The sequence below is a fragment of the Telopea speciosissima genome, chromosome 7 (genome assembly GCF_018873765.1).
Source record: "Telopea speciosissima isolate NSW1024214 ecotype Mountain lineage chromosome 7, Tspe_v1, whole genome shotgun sequence".
NCBI lineage: Eukaryota > Viridiplantae > Streptophyta > Magnoliopsida > Proteales > Proteaceae > Telopea > Telopea speciosissima.
The window spans coordinates 53,052,025-53,073,339 of NC_057922.1; the positions used below are offsets into that span (position 1 = coordinate 53,052,025).

Sequence of the window (21,315 nt, forward strand, 5' to 3'; positions counted from 1 at the left end):
ACAAAAATAGTATCGTACATGAAGGGCAACGAAGTCATTTCATATAAAGAGGAGAGAAATAGAGACAGAGATATTAGTGTACCTTACCTTAGCAACTCAGAGAAACTTTTTCCTGTTTTTTATATTCCAAAATGTGTTTTCAGTCCATAATGCAAACACAACCTAATAAACACTTGCTATTATTTTTGGAGGATGAAAGAATAATATCATCCTTCCATGACTTAGTCACATGATGTAGGGAATATTTTTTTTAGGATCGAGTTTCCCTCCACCCACGGTGAATGGGATCCCATTCATCGAGGGTTGGGAGAGGGCAGGAATGAGAATCGGGAGGGTATTTTGGAACATACAAAAACTCTAGGAGGGTTTTGTGAATCCTAGGATGGTGGATAAACCGTCCTCTATGGATATGGGTTTTCAATGGTAAAAAACTAAAAATAGACGGTTAAATAAAACGGAAAAAAAAAACCAACGGTAAAAAAGGGAAAATGGATGGTACAACTTTTAAACGTTTATATAAAAAAAAAAAAAAACCAGCACAATTCTCATATAAATTGATGAATATTTATTTGAAATATACGTTTCTAATGTTCAAAACAACTCTAGCATCCAAAATAATCCATATATATTCCACAACCTATTGTAAGTTTTAAGACATGCTATCTAATATCATCCGATTTCAATTCCCAATTCATACACCATAAGGTCAAAAGTTGAGCAATGTGGCTTGACTATGGTGTTGCTATTGTTGTCAAAATAGTGAACACACTCATGGAGTGATGCATGTTTAGTTGGAGTTTGGAGTCATTGTTTTAGAAATCCTTTTCAATAGATGCATAAGTTTGTAGCTCAATTTCAGGATCCGTGCATTGACCTTGAGTTGAGTGTGACATAATAAGACATATAACCAATCAAGTCATCTTTACATCCATGAAAGAACCGGGCCGTTCAGGGTTTGGGATAAAAATATAGTCACTTAAGTAAGTCAAGGTCTTACAAAATGCCAAAAAAACATACATGTGTTTTAATTGGCATTCCCCTTTTTTACCATATGTTAGGCAAAACATGTTTAAAAACGAAAAAAACCGACTTTGTAAACGTATTTTTGCTAACAATGGACCAGACGATCTCGGACCACAATGTATTGACAAATTACCCCTAATATACTCTAAGGCTCATGTTCTCTGTGTCGCAGCGTAGGCTGAACCCAGATACATGGGCCTGCCACTCACTCCGGAGGGCAGGATAGTCATTGTGCCCTACCCCATGTGTCTGGGCGCAGCTAGCGCCTCTGGCACAGAGAACATTCTCCTTATACTCCAACCACGGTTATTGCATAGGTCCGTCATAGGGATCGGTGTACGGTCGAACCATCATCTCTTACCAGTAGTCCAGTCCAGTCCAGTACATGTTTTGTAATTTGAAATCCGTCCCTCGTCCTTCGGTAAAGAGACGTTATAACCTTTTTAGCTGTTCAAAATCAATAGTTCACATTTTTAATTATTATTTTCAATTTTTATGGTGAGAGCTGTGAGTCTTGTCTTTCTCTCTTACCCTCTTCATTTAATGCTCGAACTACCCAAATTGCTCTTTTAGAGCCTTCGTTTCTCTGACCAGTCTCTTCTTCAGTCTTCCTCGACTCGTTTCTTTCCCTGTCTCGTCTAAATCTCCCCAACTCTTCCTTTTCTTCTTCCCCCGAAGCGCCGCCGTTTCCCTTACTTGTGCTCTCCTCTCGCTCCGAAACCCTAACCTTATTGACTGATTTTTGTAGAAAACTTTGCAGCATTGGAAATTTCCTATGGACCGGCCGAGATGTTGAAGATCTTTCCGACCATTCATGTGAGTTATTTCTTAAATATCCACTACATTTTTACTTTGGAAATTAGGGTTTCCGATAATGTTCGTTTGTGACGTGGAATGAGATGATTCAAGAATCGTTCTTCTCCCAATTTTGAAGGCAGTTTGACGTTCTGGTGTCAAATCTTTTTTTTATTTTTTACTATCACATCTCCTCTTAATCCCCTTTTCCTGGTTTAGTACTTTAGTTAGGGATTTGAACAATTTTAATGCAAATATTACTAGTTTTGTTATGACAGATCCCTTGGGTTGACTTAAGCTCTCTTGGTTTCAGTCCTTGAATATGTTGAATTTTCGTTGACTGGTAATTTCTCCCGAAAGATTCGGGTGTGCGATAACTTGGGTCAATGAATAAGTAATGATAATGTGCGAATTGTACTGAAGTCTTTGTTCTATACAAGATTCTAAGGATTTAGCTACTTGTTTTGTTCATTTGCTCTACTCTTTTATGGACTTTGATTATTTAGCGACATTTTTAGATAAACGCTTTGTTGGTTAATTTTGACAAACTAAGGCTTTTGTTGCTCTTCAAACTGCAGATGGATTTCTGTTGCCCGAAAATAGACATTTTTTGAATAATAAATGTGGAAGGTCTTGTAATCTCTGCCTGACTAATGGGGATTGATAGACAAAGTTCAAAGAGTGGAGGAGGTTATGTTGGTGGCTTCCTCCAACTGTTCGACTGGAATGGCAGGTCGCATAAGAAGTTGTTCTCCAACAAAACTGATTTACCAGGTACATTTATCTCCACTGTTCTATAGTTACAAAGATCTTTTAACACAAGGGGGAAAAATAAAGGCTATAAATATCCACATGTTTTCTTTATTTGTTTTTATTTTCATCCAAGTTCAAATGGATATTTTCTTCATAGCTTTTTTCATTTGGTTGCTGATTGCCTTTCTTCTGCATTTCATGCAGAGGGATCAAAACAGGGGAAGAAAAGTTATGGGAATTTGCCGATGACACGACTCCGACTGGTGAAATTTGGTTACTGTTTTGTTTTTTCATTTTATTCAAATGCTATGATAGGGTGGTTACTTAATAGATATTTTTCTTTTCTATTGTCACGTTCGCAGGTAGAGGAGGATGAGAATGGAGGATCTAGTATCAAAGGGAGCAGTGATTACAGCTGTGCTTCGTCAGTGACTGACGATGAAGGAAATGGAACCAGAGCTCCTGGGGTAGTAGCCAGGCTTATGGGATTAGATTCCTTGCCAACTTCCAACACTGCAGAGCCCTATTCTACCCCATTTTTTGATTCCCATTCTCTACGAGATGCAAATTACCACAGGAGAACCCCTGAGTTTCACAATGAAGAAAATATTTTGCATTCTAGCAACCAGCTCCCTGAATTTGAGGGCTTCTCTAGAAATCTTGCAGAACCCAGGCCTCCGAAGATGCAGAGCCGTTCGATTGAGAGGTTCCAGACTGAAACATTGCCTCCTAAGTCAGCTAAATCCATCCCAATCACCCATCATAAGCTTTTGTCTCCAATTAAGAGCCCTGGATTCATTCCGTCCAAGAATGCAGCTCATATAATGGAGGCAGCTGCAAAGATAATCGAACCAGGACCTCAAAGCACTAGCAAAGGTAAAATGCCTTCTATTGGTTCTACTTCAATTCCTTTGAAAGTTAGGGATTTTAAGGAGAAGATTCAAGCTGCACAGAGACCAACCAGGCTTCCTGAAGCTCGAAAGCCAGTTGACCCCAGTGCTGCTAAGTATTTTAAAGGACAGTCATTAACAAAAAGCTGGAATGGTTCAGAAGATAAACCTCGGTTAAGGACTTCCCTAGATTCAGAAGAAAATAGTTCGGTCGGATTGAAGAATAAAGCTAAATCCGTTTCGCTCGCAATCCAAGCAAAGGTCAATGTCCAGAGGAGAGAAGGCTCGGGCTCAAACAGTAGTAGGAATCCGTTAGGCCAGAAGGAACACAACGATGTTAAGGCAAACCAGCCATCCAAGAACCAACCAAATGCCCAGAAGAATACACAGAAGAAAGCTTCCATTCAGGGTGGTTTGAGTGTGCTGAGACAGAATAACCAAAAACAGAATTGTCTAACCACCAAAGACAAGGTACACTCAAAGCCTTCAGTTTCTCAGCAACAAGGAAGAAAACCTCCATCTGGGGATGCTTCCGGTGACCGTACAAAAACTTTAAACAAAGCTGCAGGGAACTCCAAAGTTGGATCCAGAAGGACCGGCTTAGAGGCTTCTAATGTTGAAAAGATCCCATCATCTAGAACCAAAAGTGTCACTAGAAAAAAACGATCAGTTGATGGAGATTTCCAGTTCAAGAAAAATGGGATGGTTGATACTGTCATCGCTGACAAGGATGAGAAGCCTATCTTGTCCAATGTTGATAGACTTGGACAGTCAACGGGGGCAGAAGATAACAAATGGAAGGGAATGGATGTTGTTTCTTTTACTTTCACTTCTCCCATGATAAAAGGTGTTCCTGCATCACAGTCCTCAAGTAAGGTGGAGAAAAATAGTGTCTTTTCTGTGGATTCATGTGGTGATAAAATTCCTTCTGATGTGAAAAATGCAAAACCATCTTCTCTAGGACTAAATGTGATAGGAGGTGATGCTTTGAGTATTCTTTTAGAACAAAAGCTGAGAGAATTAACATATGGAGTTGGATCTTCTTACCATAACACGGTCAAAACAGACACTGCTACTAGTTCTGCATCGATTCTGGAAGATTTGGTGTCTGCTCTCAATGCAGTAGGCACATCGCCAGGGGGATGTAACAATGGTTCTCAAATTAAATGCAATGATAAATTTGGAAGCAGTTGTGATCCCGCCTGCTCTTCAACTGACGCTCAGGAGCTAAAAATGAGCCATAAGTTACTGGTATGGCTTATTATACTTTTGTTCCAAGCCACTGTTTCTTATTGCTTTTTCCATTTTAAGCTTGGTTTTCCTGTTCTGTGGTTGTTGATCAACTAACCCTGTAAGTGTTTGTTCACACCTCTAAAATTATCTGCAATCTGTTGTGAAGATTTTAAAATCCTGTTTGCATTTACCAATACTGTCAACTTGGAATAGAACAGGAAATTACTTTTAGACAGTAACATCAGCATTTTCACTAGAAAGTTCCGATGGAACCACCTATGGAGTTAGATGCCGTTGACCAAGTACAATTTTCTAGACAGTGTGGCCTAGTTCTTAAATTCCTGGCAAATTCTTTTTTCTAGGAGCATTTATGCAGATCATTGCCTCTTTACTCTTCTGTTTTTGTTTGTAATCTCTCAAACATGTGTTTTTTTTATGGAATATGGCACTTAGAAATTTCAAAAATGAACTGTTACAAGGAGATCTTATGCACATCACAATCTGAAGGGATCTGAACCTGTTCATTATGTGACCAGTAGTGTAAGTTCTTGTAGAGGAGGGGAAGCTTGGGATTGTAGGGTTTTGAAGTTAGGGATCCTGCTTTTGCTTTTCAGGTAGGATTATGATATTGGGCACAAGGATATGTCAAATGGAGACAGATCAAGTTTATCAATTACTTGTAACAAAGGCTTGCCTGAGGAAATGAAATGTAACAGTTTTATTGGAGGATTTGAAGTCAACAATCTAAACTCATCCAAAAGGTGCAGGGTTATAATGGAATTCAAATCCCAAACCAGAGAATTCGAGTGGGAGATTCATAGTTGTCAAGTCTAGGCAGATTTCTAGGGCAAGGCGACTGGCTGCCTAATTATCTTAGGCGCCTAGGTCCCAAGATCCTGTCGGATAAAGGGTAAAAAGGAGGGAAAATGGAGGAAAAGAGAAAGGAAAGCAGTTGCAGTGGCAGGTGGCTGCTGGAGTTGCAGAAAAGAAGAAGAATAGTTGCAGGGGCAGCCTCTGCTGCTGGAGTTGTTGCGGCAGCCAACGCTGCCGTGGTTGCAGGAAAAAAAACAAAAGCTACCAGAATCAAGGGTGGCATTGCTTGTCGGAATTGCCGAAATCAAGGGTGCCACCGGAACTAACGGTGCGAGGGGTGATGGGGTTTCAGTCTTTCAGAGTTGTGAAATGTGAAGCCTGAATGAAGATTGAAGAAGTCGAACTCAATAACATCTTCTTTTCGATTTTTCTCTATTTTTTTTTTACAAAGCTATTCAATTCATCTGAATATACACAAACCCAATAGTGTTGAATTATTTATCCACCCGTATCCCCCTTTGGATAGTTCGCCGTGTTAGAGCTCCCTTATGATATACATATTGTTTCCTTCCTTTCCTACAAGGCTGGTCTTTTAGAGGAAGCAGTTCCAACATGGTATCAGAGAAGGCAGGGGTCATAGTATCGAGTCCCTTTGGGAGCGGGCAGGTGTTGAATTATTTATCCACTCGTATCTCCCTTTGGATAGTCCGTCATGTTAGAGCTCCTATATGATATATATATTGTTTCCTCCCTTTCTTACAAAGCCGGTCTTTTAGAGGAAGCGGTTTCAACAAATAGGAGTGTAAAAACCAGAAAATAAAAGATTAAAGTTTTGTATTTTACATCTAACCCCCTTCCTTTTGTACATGCACGTCTAGGTGACAAGGCACCTAGGCGCTTGGCCACCACCTTGGATTGCCTTGTCGCCATGACTACTATGGGGAGATTAGCTTGCGGCAGGATCATAGGTATAGGAATAAGAACCAGATTAAGACAAAATTGTATAACTCAACCAAAACACTTGATATCCATAAATTCAGGTTGATTGCTCTTATCAGTCAGGATAAGACGCTTGCAAAAGGTGATCTAAATTTGATGGGCAGATTTAGAGTTATGAAATAAACCTCTAGTGGAAGCAGGAAAGTTAGAAATCTGCAGCAGTGACGGACAAATTAAAGATGTAAAACAAAATTCAAAAGGAGTTAACCAGTTATTCAGTCAAGAAATCATAAACAAAAAACAAGTTTAGAAATCTCAGATTTGAAGAAGTTCAGTTGCAGTATGATTTCAGAATTCGATTGGAAAAAACAAGTTTTCAGAATTTGACTGAAATTATTAGGATTGAAATCAAAATTGGAGTTAGAACTAGAAATTGATATGAAGAGAGAAGGGAATTAGAAGAAATTAGAGAAAATAAGAAAAATAGAGGAGAAGATAGAGGAAAGATCACACATGATCTCAGAGATGAACAGAAATAGGGGGAAAGAAATCAGATCTGGAACTCTAATCCTATTTGTACAGCTCACCAATACCAAAATATTTGAAAAAACTCAAATTTCTTTACTCAACATGCTTAATTGATGGGGAGTGTATAACATATATAAAGTTATCTTCTGAAATTCCTAAACTGAATCATAAAAGGATTCCTAATCACTATAACACACTGAGTAAAGTAAATAGACTGAAAACAGAACTCCATCTTACTATTAAATATGCTAATCTAACCCAAACACTTCACTTTAGCACTGATCTCACATACTAACTTTACCCTCCACTTTATGGGCTTAGAATAGGCTCATTAAAATGAAACCCACAAAAAATAAGGCTCAACCTATAATATAACTGCCCAAAGGTCAATTTCAGCCCATTGGACTGCCCCCAGCACCTTGTAGGCCTCCCCAACTGCATCAGGTTGCATGGGCTTCAATTGTAGTGTTTTGTAACCTCCAGCTAGTGGCTTATGCAGATATTCCCATGCTCCATATAAAATCTGTGCTCTATTGATTTAGAAGTTGAAAGACACATACATAGTTCATATTTTTTTGGGTCTCAGTTCCTCACTTAATGGCTCATCCCAATTGCCATAACCAAATAATTTGGCTCCATTATAATTCTTTAGGCTTCCTATTGTGGAAATTCCCAGTTGTTGAATGTGATTGCAAAATGCATCTTCAGAGTACAGCTCAATAGTCATGCCCTCCCCCTCTCTCTCAAAATTTAAATTTAATCTTTTATCTAATACTCCTTTAAATATGATACCATTAACCCCCTTCTACATATTTATTTTCTGGGGAAATTTAGTATTTTTTTAAATAAACATATCTTGCAAAACATTATTAATTCTTACTTCTACATGGAGTCCATTGATGAATATTTTCAATTTTGGACATCTTTATTGAAACTATTTGGAGTCACCCATCCCCAATCAGCAGACTCTGCTTGGCTAACTCACCTTGAATTATCTCTTAACCACACTACTCTACTGCATAGTTGTCATGGTGTTGCCTAGGCATCGCTTAGATGACCGCCTTGACAACTAGTCTCGCCATGGTCTCTTAGGTGTGTGTTTTGGTCGCCTGCGTCCAGGCCCCCTCCAATGGCTTGGTTTGTCTAGACGCCGTGACAACTCCAATGTCTATTTGTCCTGGCTATTTTAAATAGCGCCCAGAGCTCAGCTTTGATGGTTATGTGGGGTGCATCTGGCTACAGAATCAAGAAAGTCAGTGGACTATGACCACTCCTAAATAATGGAAGTAGTCAAGAATGTAAGGAATTCACTGTCACTAACCAAAGTGTTCTCAATTCAATCATCTAATAGGAAACCTCCTCTTACATTGGAAAAATCTGCTATTTGCTCCCTTCAAATGCACCATGTACTAACTAATACACAGTTTGCCTAGCATGGTAATAGAAGATTGAATATATCACCAGGTAAACCCAAGTCATGCTGAAGAGATCAAACTAAAAACTCAGATGCCAACCAAGGATCACTGTATCGTCTCACAAGTAGTCCCCCTTTTTTTTTTTTCACCAAGGATGCAAGGACTTAGTGAAAAAGAAAGGGTAGGAAGTGGGGCTGAACCGACTTATATAAAAAAGGGGATGACTGAAGGAGTAACGTTAGAAAGGCTGAAAGGGGAATGGATATAAATGCAATGAGGAAGATTTAAGGGGTAAGACTCTGGAAATCTTGTTTCATATGATAGCATGGTGATGTTGTAATATGAAATCTTATTGCTCATGAGCCCAAGGATAAGTTAAAGTAGGCTAGGCTTGTCCTTACGGAAAAAACACACACTCTAGTGGTTTAAGGTTTCTAATTAGTAGTATAAATTAGGTAATTAAACGTAAAATCACACCCTCCTGTGGATTGGGGTTTTCTAAAGCCATAGTTTCATCTGAAATTGACTTTGATTTGCACTGATCTGTTTATTATGCTGTAATTTATTCCCCCCTCCTCCCCAACCTTTCAGTTGTATAAGCAAAATATTAACTTCGTGCATTTTGGTGCAATTCTGTGTCATTTTCAGGGACAGGAAAGGATGAGCAAGTGCAATAGTGATCCAGGGATGGAAACTGACTTACATCCCAGTCCAATTTCTGTTCTGGAACCATCTTTCTCGAATGAAAGTTGCAGTTATTCAGATAGTGGAGACAGTGGGAGTACCAATGGTGAGAACAGCAAATCCATTTTGGAAATTGATTCAATAATGCACATGCTTAAGTCTGAACAAGCTGTCAAAAACCCGTGTAAAGGGCGTCATTGTATCTGAATGTTTTCTACTCATTGATACATATTGTTGCTATTATCATAACCTACACACGTAAATTGATTTTATAATCCAAGTAACAAGAACTGTTCCTTTTTCCAGGCAGCAAGCAGTGTTCTTCTGTTCAAGATCAAGAAGTGATTGGTTCGAGTCATCCAGGAAAATTTCAACCACCGGAAGCTGAGACAGAGTTATCTGATTCAGCCTCTTCCACTTCTACAGGGACAAGAGGTGGAAAATTTGAAATCACATACGATGTGGCAGGCAGCACCCAATCGGAGGAATGGGAATTGGAATATGTGAGGGAGATTTTATGCAATGTGGAGTTAATGTTCAAGGATTTTACCTTGGGACGAGCTTGTGAGATCATAAACCCCCATCTCTTTGATCAGTTGGAGAATTGTAAACTTGGGTTGGGAAGCGAGGCAGAGGAGGATTATGCACCGATGCGGAAGATGGTATTTGAATGTGTTAGCGAATGCTTAGATATAAGATGCAGGCGGTATGCTGGTGGGGGCAGCAAAACATGGGCCAAAGGGGTGGCCATGGTGCAGAGAAAGGGTTGGCTAGCAGAGGAAGTGTGCAAGGAAATTTTAGGGTGGAGAAGCATGGGAGATTGGATGGTGGATGAGCTTGTAGATAAGGACATGAGCAGTCAATATGGAAGATGGCTTGATTTTGAAATTGAGGCATTTGAAGTGGGAGTGGAGATTGAGAGGGAAATATTAAGTTCATTGGTTGATGAAGTTGTTACAGACATCACGGTGGGATGACCAAGGGTTTTTTTCAACTCCATCTCATAAACCCCCCATATCTCTTTGATCAGTTGGAGAATCATAAACTTGGGTTGAGAAGTGAGGGAGAGGAGGATTATACACTGATGCAGAAGAATGGGAAGATGGTATTTGAATGTTAGCAAATGCTTAGATATAAGAAGCAGGTGGTATGCTGGTTGGGGCTGCAAAACATGGGCCAAAGGGGTGGGCCATGATGCAGAGGAAGTGTGCGAGGAGATCTCAGGATGGAGAAGCATGGGAGATTGGGTGGTGGATGAGCTTGTAGACAAGGACATGAGCAGTCAGGACGGAAGATGGTTTGATTTTGAAATTGAGGCATTTGAAGTGGGAGTAGCGATTGAGACTTGAGAGAGGGTTATTGTTGATTGTTGAAGTTGTTACAGACATCACACGTTGGGATGGCTATTTTAAGAGTTTCTTTCCACTCCAGTTTAAGATTATTTTCTGTATATCTCCCACGTGGAGACCTTGTTCTGATTCTTCAATCACAGTTTTCTCATTTCTGTGCAAGGTTATGAAGTATATGGGGTTTGAGATTCATTCCTATAAGTAAGAGAGACATGGTTCAAGTAAGCAGAATCCGCAACAGAATCAGCATCCATGGATTCCAATGTTTCAAGAATCGGGATCAGATGGCTAGATCGGCTGATCTGGTTTGGAATTCGCTGAGGTCAATCTTGATTCTAGCCAATCTCGCTCGTCTAATCCTTGTACAGGAAAGCCCTAAAGGACATTAAAAACACCGACTCTGGTGCTGATCCAAACTGATTCTAATCCGATCCTAGATCGGAATGGGCTGGGATGGATCCAGAACCCTATCATGTGTTTTTAAACCCTGATGGATTCCGATTATGGGCTGAGAATTAACCTCAACTCTAAAATCAAGTCCAAATTAACCCATCTGAATCGGCAAGAATTGAAATTCTGACTCCGATTTTGGAGTATAGAAGATCTCATTTTCGTATTGGAGAAGAAAATGGAGTTAAGGGCTAGAATTGAAAACAACAATCTCTCTCTCTCTCTCTCTCTTTCTCGGATGATGTAGTTTCTTTCCTCTCATTTTCTTTCTCACTAGGGTCTCTTTGATATGATTTGCATTTGTATTTAGGGAAAAAGATCTGTGTCCAGGAGTGTGAGAACTACCAGCACTCTGTGAGTCTATCTCTCTCCACACCATAGACACATCTAAACTCTTATTTTGAGGAGGAGAGAGATACACATGTCAGAGTGCTGTCGTAGGCCACACTCCCGGACACAAAACTGCTTCCCATTTATTTATAACCTATTTTTGAGAAATCATTTGTGACAATAAATTATGGTCTACAAATTATAATCGTTTGATTACTATTTGTACAATATAGTAAATAATTAGAAATAGGCTTGGTAATTCTTATTTGTGGAATATCTCTAAACCTGAAACTTCTATTGTACATTATTGGGGCTCCAAGTTATACAACATTTCACTTTGACATTCATTCAAACACTCTTTGGGCACTATCGAACATGGCTTTGTTACACTTCATCGCCAATCAAGCTGACTCATAGCAAGGATAATACCAAAGGCGATAGCAGAGGGATGGCAACCTTCCAATCTGATGCCACAGTCCAAAGTGGATTCACCTATATGGAACCAGGGCTTGCCGCTGCAATCTAGCTAGAGTTTGCTTCTTATTCCTTCCCGTTAGATTCCTCCAATGTAGTTTTGCCATGCAAAAGAAATAGTTTAATTTGTACATCACAGTCAAGCTTTCCTGAGTAATATACATTTTAGATATTAACTAAAAATGCCAACCAACAAAGAAATCACAGACAAATTTTTTATACTGAAACAGAGATCTCAATTATTCTTTGTGGAGTGAAGTGGCCAAGTGGGAAGTTCTGCGTTTCCCATCGAACTCGATTTTCGATACTGAAATTTCAATCAATAAATAACAGTCAGAGATATATTATTGGAAATAAGCATCCAAAACATACACATCAATATATATATGTAACTAATGATCTTAATATAGACAAATCAAGGTTGATGACGATAATCTCAAGTACTATATAACGCGTCATAAGCTTGAAAAACATGAAGAGACTAAAATAATTGGTGGGGCTGAGTCATAACAAAAGTCACTCTCCTTAAAATTGTAGATGCCGCCTATGATACAATCGGATCTTGGCAAATCAGTCTCCAAGATAAAAGAGCACTCCAAACGATGCCATCTAGTAATGATGCACTTTAAAAACTAGGCTACTAAGAGCATGGAGAGTTGCATTCAATTGGATATAAACAACGGAGAAATAAAGCTAAGAGGAAAAACAAAAAGAAGTTTTCTCAAAATCATTAGAGAAATGGGCAACTCTTCTCTTTATATAGGTGAAGAAAAGGCACCCCCAACGGATGTCTCTAAAGGATATGCCGACAAGATATGTCTTTTCCCATAAAACTTGTTTGTTGACCATTCATTCAAACAAGTCTTCTAATAGGTACATCCATTGATCATTTAGGTGTCTATTAAGAAACGACAAAAACCCTCAAATAAACATTTTTATAAAAAATAACAATATTTTGAATCAAATATTCTAAAAGCATTTTAAATTCCAACATACATATGAACAATATTCTCTATAGCAAACCATCAATACACTTATAACTGTACCATGTCCGACAATTGAGCCTATCCTTCTTCGTTTCTGTGCTCCTTGCTACTTCCGCTGAGCTTCCCAAGGGCTTTCCTGTTACACTTGGGATCATCTTCATGAAGAACCAAATACAGGAGGTGGCACGACCATGGCCTTCTTGACCGAGCAGAAAGAAAGCCAAGGATGGCTCCTATTCTTCCATTGCGCAGCAAGTCGAAGAAAAGGCCGACAAACAATACTAGGTCCTCACTCATTCCAACAAGAGACTTTTCAGTTGCTTTGGAAAGGGTACAGGACAAGAAGTAGGATTGTTATAAAAATGGTTGACATGTTTACCCTTGATTTGGGAGCTATTAGAGCACATGTTTATTAAAAAGTAGTATATAAATCAAGATAAATGATTATGACCACAAATCACAAATAACTCATCAACTAGTTGTGATTTTTAATTTATTTCAATTTATAATAAATTAAAAAAGTACTATAAATTATACCAAACATCTGTAAAAAATAAAAATTTGTCAAATAAATACAAGTATAAATTATATCAAAGAGAGCCTAAAGATTACCTCATTTTTGTTTTTGATTTTTTTTGTTTTTGATTGATGTGATCGTTTTGGTTAACACCCGCCAAAGTTTTACGACAATTTCTTCCCGTACCTAGTCCATCGATCCAATTTGGACAGTGGTCGATTCCCCTTAAAAGTGAAAAAATTACATGATTACCTAAAAATGGGCTTTAGTTGACCAAATTACCCATAGAATCGTTCTTTTAACCAAACTACTCTAACAAAGATGCCTTTTATAAAACTACCCAAAATAGTGCACCTTCCTCCATCTATGTAATTTTTTTTGACATTTTCGCCCCTCCATCACCTACTGCACCCCATAACTGGCCACCCCCACCCCCCACACTGGGAAAGCACCACTAAAGATGCCACTTATCCAAAACCCATCTCTCTGTCCACTGGTGAATATTGTCGCCACCAAGAAACCTTCTTCAGCCCCCTCTGCAATTATCAATCCCCATACGACCCACCTCTCTACCACTCAAAACCCCAAAACTAGACTCCAACTCTGGTGCCACGTAAGCCAGTGGAGATCCCTCCCAAACCTGACCCCATCTCCTTCTGTCCCTTGGATCGGATCAGAATTAGATCCTCCCCTTTTCCTTCCCACCTCCCGTGTCCTCACACAAATCGTGAGGATCAAAACTAATCAATAGCTTCCGACTCTCCCTATGTATTTGATCAAATGGAACGATAGTGGTAGGTTCTCGAGAGAATATATTGGACGGTTCAACGACATAATGGACACACAAATGAAGTCATAGCTTCGCTTCTACACTTTTTAATAGGGGTTAAATCTTTAGCTTCAAGCCTTTCAATCTTGTCTATGGAGTCGAGTTCCACTTCAGCTGATGGTAATATCAGAGGAGTTCCCAACCATTGCCGACGTTAGGTTCAGTATAGTATGGGTCCTTTTATTCGTCGCGATAGAGAGTGAAACAATTTATTTCACTATTTTTTATTTACCCTTACAAGTTATTTTTTGTTGAGTTGAAGTGAAAAGGTAGTTTTGCCAATTCATTTTGAATAAATCACCATAGCCAATCCCTGCACCATCTGATTCTCCTTCTCCCACTCCGGCTCCGGTGCCCCTCCCCTGCCCTCTCTACAACGACTCCTAGAGCGATCGAGGAAATCATCAACCAGATGGCCAATTTCAAGAAGTTTGACACACAACAATCTCTGGCCACAGTGGATTTCCTATGTTGGGTGTTGATTTCGAACAAAAAGAGCATAGGAATAAGGGAATACCCAGGAGTGATGCCATGAGCTTTTACAGATACCATGGTTGAGCAGAGGCTACCCGACATAGTGACACCATGAGCATCAACCCCACACTGGTTCTTCTCTCTCTCTCTCTCTCTCTGGGAATGGCTGCAAATATGTCGCCTCTCACATGAGAGACGACTGGGTATTGCTCTTGAGGTGCGGTGTAAAGTCAAAGTTGACCTCCTATATATGCGAATGAGCCTCACGTTCACGATCTCCACCATCGTCATCCCAACCCCTCCTCCCACATCCACCACCATTGATCCTGATCATATATATGGCCATGCTCTATAGGCGGACAACACAGCCTTGAGAACAACCTTTGAAGTGTTGGAGCCAATATTAAATGGGAGAGAATTGAGAGATTTGTAGAGAGAGAGAGCAAGCTAAGGAATAATTTCCTTTGTATTTCCCTTTTCTAAAATCTTACTGGTACATGCCTCTTTTATTAGGTGTAGAATTCTACAAAATTAGTAAACTAATTATTTCCACACACGTGGTAGCTTTGCAATCAGTCAAAGTAAACAAACAAGTTTGACCACCTAATTAAGCAGTCTTCTAATTTTAGGGTCTCGATTTAATTATAATTTTAACAACCTCCCTTAAACCGGGTTTTAAAATTAACAACCACGAGCATATTCTTCAATTTTTTAAACACGTTAGATTTTAACGGTTTAGTTAAAATATCTGCCACTTGATCTTCAGATCTGTAAAAAGCCAGCTCGATTTCCCCATCTTTGACTAAATCTCGAATATAGTGATATTTGATAGCGAAGTTCAAGATGTGGTCGCGACAATTGAAGAAGGGCAAGGCACATCAACTATGTTGATAGAGCGGTTGATGGGTTCATTGTGCTCCAACAAGCAAATGATGAACTAAAAGACCAACAACTCTAACACGGAGCAAGTGTTGCAAAATAGATTTGTTCAAACAAATCACGAAGGCTATCAAGGTGGCTGAGGCCGCGAACGTGGTCAAGGTTAAAGATAAAACCAATGATATTAATAATTTTGGAGGTCACGGAGTACGTGGCAAATCCAACATCAAGTGCTACCAGTGTCAACGGTTCGAACATTACAAAACTGAATGTCGAACGAACAGGCGGAGCATGCAAATACTGTCGATGCCGAAGAAGACATGCTTCTAACGTGCAATGAAGTTGAACCAGATGGCGGATGCACAAATAACTGGTATCTTGATATTGGGTGCAACCATCACATGTGTGGGAGAAAGGAGCTTTTCTCACGCCTGGACGAATCAGTACATGGCAAAGTTAACTTTGGAAATAAATCCAAAGTTCTTGTGATGGGCAAAGGCAACATCAGCATCTAATCCAAAGAAGGTATTGATGTCACTATTGTAGATGCATTCTTTGTGCTCGGACTTTTTAAAAACTTGCTAAGCATGGGGCAACTTTCAGAAAAGGGTCACAACATTCATATCCAGAATGGTGTGTGCACCATTCAAAGAAAAAGCAGGCGGACAATTGTGAAGGTTCAGATGACGAAGAACTGAATGTTCCCGTTGTCTCTTCAAATGAGAGTAGAGATGAATTTACAAACAACGACGAAAGATAGAAATTATCTATGGCATCTTCGGTTCGGTCATCTAAATTTCCGCGGACTGCGGCTCTGCTACCACTTGTTGGAACCATTATTAAATGGAGAGAATTGAGAGATTTGGAGAGAGAGAGAGCTAAGGAATAATTTCCTTTGTTTTTCCCTTTTTTAAAACCTTATGGGTACATGCCTCTTTTACAGGCTTAGAATTCTACAAAATTTGTACACTAATTATTTCCACTCATGTGGCAGCTTTGCAACTAGTCAAGTAAACAAACAAGTTTGACCACTTAATTAAGCAACCTTCTAATTTTAGGGTCCCGGTTTAATTATAATTTTAACAGTTCTTCAGCGAAATAAGTATGCCATTATCATTTTGTTGCACTTTAATGCTCAAGAAATAGGACATCAATCTTATATTCGTCATTTCGAACTGGCGAGTCATCGCCTCTCTGAATTCAACAAACATTGCCTCACAATTTCCTGTGAATATTAAGTCATCAACATAAAGGCATACAATGATTATATCACCGTTAGCCTTTGACTTGACGTACAATTTGTGCTCATGAGGACATTTCTGGAATCCATCTTCCAACATCTACATGTTAATCCGCATGTACTAGGCACGTGGTGCCTATTTCAGTCCATACAATGCCTTCTTCAATCTATATACTTGTTTCATGTCCTCTTTTGACATAACTTGGCGGTTTATCAGCCGATAAACTTCCTCTTCAAGAACACCATTTAGAATTGTTGTCTTGACATCCATCATTTTCAATAACGACACTTGTCTGCTTATCGGCTGGCAGAATCTATGCCCAAGTTTCATCTTCGATGAATTGGAATCTTTGCTCAGAATAACATCTTTTGTGACCGGATTATACAATTTATAACCCTTAGGCACGTCGCTGTAGCCGATGAAGATACATCTCTGACTTTTTTCATCCAACTTCTTTCTCTATTCATCTGGTATATTGGGATATGTGATACACCCAAATACTTGCAAGAGCAAAGTATCCAGTTTGCTACCGCTCCATGTTTCCTGTGGAGTTCTCCCAAAAACATGTTTTGTTGGACACCTGCTTAGTAGATATATATAGCACATGCAACAGCTTTTGTCCAGAAGTGTTTTGACAAACTTTTGGCTTTCAACATGCTTCAAGCCATTTCAAAGATATTTTTATTTTTTCACTCAACTATACTGTTCTGTTGAGGTGTGTAACTGCCAGTCAACTGGTGTTGGATCCCTTGAGATTTACAGTAATTGTTAAATGGGGAAACTTTCAGAAAAGGGTCACAACATTCACATCCAGAATGGTGTGTGCACCATTCAAAGCAAAAGTAGGTGAACAATTGCGAAGGTTCAGATGATGAAGAACTGAATGTTCCTGTTGCCTCTTCAAACGAGAGTAGAGATGAATTTACAAATGATGACGAAAGATAGCAATTGGCTATGGCATCTTCGGTTCAGACATCTAAATTTTCATGGACTATAGCTTTAATACTACTTATTGGAACCAATATTATATAGGAGAGAATTGAGAGATTTGGAGAGAGAGAGAGAGAGAGAGAGCAAGCTAAGGAATAATTTTATTTGTATTTTTCTTTTTAAAACGTTATGGGTACATGTCTATAAGAAAACTGATATCAGATATGAAGAGGATGGTGAGATTGCCTGAGTCGAACAAACATGTTTTGTCCTTAAGATAGCATTTGCACCCTTATTATTGCAACGGGTTACAACAAATCTGCCCAAGATAAATCAGGCTAGACTTGATCACTGATTTGCAGGGACAGTAATCTATTTGAAACTATGAGAGAAATGTTTTTCCTTTATTTTGTTACTTACAAATGACTGATTTCACGGGCTATTTATGGGCTTGTATATGGCTATTTGGATGGGTTACAACCATTGGGCTCAATATTTATTCCAAGGGTTGCACCCTTTGGTTCAGACATCGATCCAATGGTCGGATCCGAACCATCGCACTGATTCACTGACCGACGATTCAGAAAAGGTGAATGCGCCTTATTGCGACGATGCGTACGTGCGAAGTGCAAAGCGCAAAGTGCAAAGTGCGTTGTCAAAGTGCCATAATGAGTCTCACAACCCATGCTCACGCTCGTGTACGAGCTCGGATGGTTGCACCGTCCTCACAAGTGCTCCATAAAATCTTTTTTCAATATAATATGTGATAGTTAACCACTATCACATATAACCCATATGATTTCCTTCTACAAAACCGATGTGGGACTAAATTCCTATATCATTTGTTTTTGAAAATCCCAACAATTTCCCTCAATTTTCAAAATAATTGAGTCTCAGTCTATAACCTCTCTATACCTTTAAATCATACTTATATAAAGGTGTCTTTCGACTTGAACCTTCATGTTGTTAGAATACATCAGTATTTATCAAAATCAAAGTAGCCATAGCCTTGAACTTAGAATTTTACAACGACAAATCTAATATACTAGACATATGATTTACTTGAATATAGTTTCAATAATACCCGCACATTTATGATATTATGCTTTCATCTTAGGTTTTTATAAGCGCCTTAGAGATAAGCTTCGAATCTCACAGACGTGGCCCCACTTCCTGTACTTATAGAAGTTTTTTTGCTAAAAGGTCAGCAAGTATATTAAGAAATGATAAATATGTACAAGAGGCTATACATCAGAAAATGATTCAAGTCTCAACCAAAACAAGACAAATTAGCAGAAGTGGTAGTACGATCTGCCCGTGGCTTCCCAATCAATCGAGTGTGCTGTGAAAGATGGGGAATCATTCCACTTCTCCGTAGCCTTAGTGTATGCTGCCCGATTGGCAAGAACATCTGTTGGGACATTCCATTCTCTGTAACAGTGAGAGATACGCCATTGAATGGAATTAAGATAAACCTTAATAGACCACCAGCGTTGAATGAACTCCCAAGGAATATTAGAAGCTAGAATACCATTGACTTCCTGCATTTATATAGGTGAATCTAATGAAATGCAAATGACTTGTATTTCCTATAGGACATATTCATTAAAGGATTGATCCTATCCTCTGTCAGTTTCTCCATACAAACATGCACTACCTTGAGATGACAAGAGATTCTATCTGTACTAGTTTAGTGTATAACTTGTCACACCCCAAACCACCCCCTAAGAGGATTGAGCGGGTGACCCGGATGTCAAATCACATCTGCTACATCTCCAGGATGTAGAAGCTAACACCACTCACAAACGCACACAAACATTCATAATAAAGCATTATAAAATCAGAGTGCAACGGAAACTAAAGATTTATACAATAAAAAGCCACAAGCTACATTGTTCAAGTGCAGCTCATAAGCCAATATTTCTCTGGGTTACATTCATGACATTTTCTAAGCTTTACATCAAAGTTATAAAGTAAACAAAAGATGCATCTATAAGCTTTACAAAAAGAAATGCCATCAGGCTATCCACAAAAAGAATGCTTCAAGAAACATAAAAAAAGGACAACCCTCGATTTGATCTCCATTCCCAGCTCTACTCTATGCACCCGCATCAGAGGGATCACCTCCGTCGGGGTCCAGACGAAGAAGGTCATAATCACCATCACCATCCTGTCCAAAATGATTCTCCCATTTAGGGAGACATCCACCTGCAAAATCAACTTTAAAAAGATATTTCCCGAGGGATGAGCTCTACTCAGCCCAACAAGTAAATAATAAATCATGCATGCAGATGCAACACAATATCATGAATCTATATGCTTGGATTTAATTTTATTACTCTAATCCACCTAGCAACACAACTAAGTAACTAGGTTGATGCTACTTACAATGACTCGAGCAAGAACCTCTGCGGCTTCACTTTCTCACTTTGGTTGAGGCCTCAATCATTATGAATGAAACCCGCGCTGGGATTAGGAGCACCAACTCCCTCCCTTGGCAGATCCCGAGATAACCATGACAACCTATTTTAGATTCTATAACTCCTCGGCTTTCAGGAGGCCATGATCACCTAACACATGCACCCCTGTTAGTAAGGGTTGTAGCATAAGGGTATGTTCAAGCTAACCAGATGATCTACATAGTAAGTATCAGTTGAGTGGTGTCAATCGTATCCCACTCTATGGGCTACCATACTCCCCATTTCTAAGTATGAAGTGTACAGTGCTCTCGTAGCCCATACTACGACTCACCATACCATTCATTTTCAAGCTGACTACGACATCTAGTCTAGCAATTCAATATCATACATTTCATCATAATGCAGTATTTCAATCACAACATAATCATTTCATTTATATTATTGATTTCATAATTTCTAGCAATTTAAAAGAAAAAAAACATTTAATTATATTTACAATGTTTAACAATATTACATCTACAAGAATGATTTATATCCACTCATCTTGGCTATAATCCACTTGCACGAAGGACTGCCGGTTCTCAAAGGCACTCCGATACGTGTCGTCGAATAAGTTGTTATAGCCTAAGGTCAATTAAATCAAAAGAAATCATTAATAAGTGTTTAAATGGTTATGAAGTTCAGGGGCACCCTTGGTTTAGGTTTAAAACCAAGGCCAGACTCAATTCTGGAAAGACAGTAGCAGTGGTCAATCCAATTGACCTGTGGGAATCGACCAGTAGTGCTGCAGTAGCAAAAATTGAAAAGGGTGTATGGATTTGAACATGGCTTCCCACCATAGGGCTTTCAGGTGAGGTTCTAAGTATTCCCACCTGCTTTGGTCAGGGTTTCAATCAATGGTTTTGTATTAGTTGATTGGACTGGTTGATCCAATCAACCCGAGTGAATCAACCTGTCACCCGAAGATGGCAATAGGGCATGGTTTCCTATTTGGTTTACATAAATGGCCTCCCATATGATGTTTTAGGCCATGGGGTTGGTCAGGTGCAAATCTGGTTCAAGTTTCTGGTAGTAGTTTATTGATACTGGTCCATCCAATCGACCAGTGACTATATAGCTCAAGAAATCTGAAAGTTTTCACTGTATAGGCTTGGTTTTATTGATCTATGGCTAATAAGGATCATCAGGGAGCACATGTAGATTACTTCTATGGCAAACATCATATTTCAAAGGAAAAATCAAACATGCATAGGGGGCTTTGGGATCTATGGCCCACGTGGTCAACATGCATAGGTTTAAACACGTGAATCTGCAGAAATTAGTTAGAGAGGAGTTTGATTAACTCAAAAATAGTACTGCTATG

At 39.2% G+C, this 21,315-nt stretch overlaps 2 protein-coding genes across 4 annotated transcripts in view; one reads left to right on the forward strand and one right to left on the reverse strand.

Annotated features, from left to right (window-relative positions):
* LOC122667164 (CTP synthase-like) overlaps positions 1-11,108 on the reverse strand; it is a 32,330-nt gene extending 21,222 nt beyond the window's left edge. The window contains exon 1 of the mRNA XM_043863384.1: positions 11,078-11,108. The gene's annotated coding sequence lies outside the window, so the exon portion shown is untranslated. The remainder of the gene's footprint in view (positions 1-11,077) is intronic.
* LOC122667163 lies at positions 1,720-10,580 on the forward strand. 3 transcript variants are annotated; one of them, XM_043863383.1, is made up of 7 exons: positions 1,720-1,839; positions 2,397-2,592; positions 2,773-2,834; positions 2,934-4,712; positions 9,038-9,179; positions 9,380-9,864; positions 10,288-10,580. In XM_043863383.1, exons 2-7 carry the CDS (start codon positions 2,472-2,474, stop codon positions 10,420-10,422), a joined length of 2,724 nt encoding a protein of 907 aa, XP_043719318.1. In that variant the 5' UTR covers positions 1,720-1,839; positions 2,397-2,471; the 3' UTR covers positions 10,423-10,580. The 3 variants fall into 3 exon arrangements, with proteins under 3 accessions (XP_043719318.1, XP_043719316.1, XP_043719317.1); XM_043863381.1 differs by having other exon boundaries at positions 1,721-1,839; positions 9,380-10,053; positions 10,481-10,579; XM_043863382.1 differs by lacking the exon at positions 10,288-10,580 and having other exon boundaries at positions 1,721-1,839; positions 9,380-10,072.
* Positions 11,109-21,315: the final 10,207 nt, after the last annotated feature.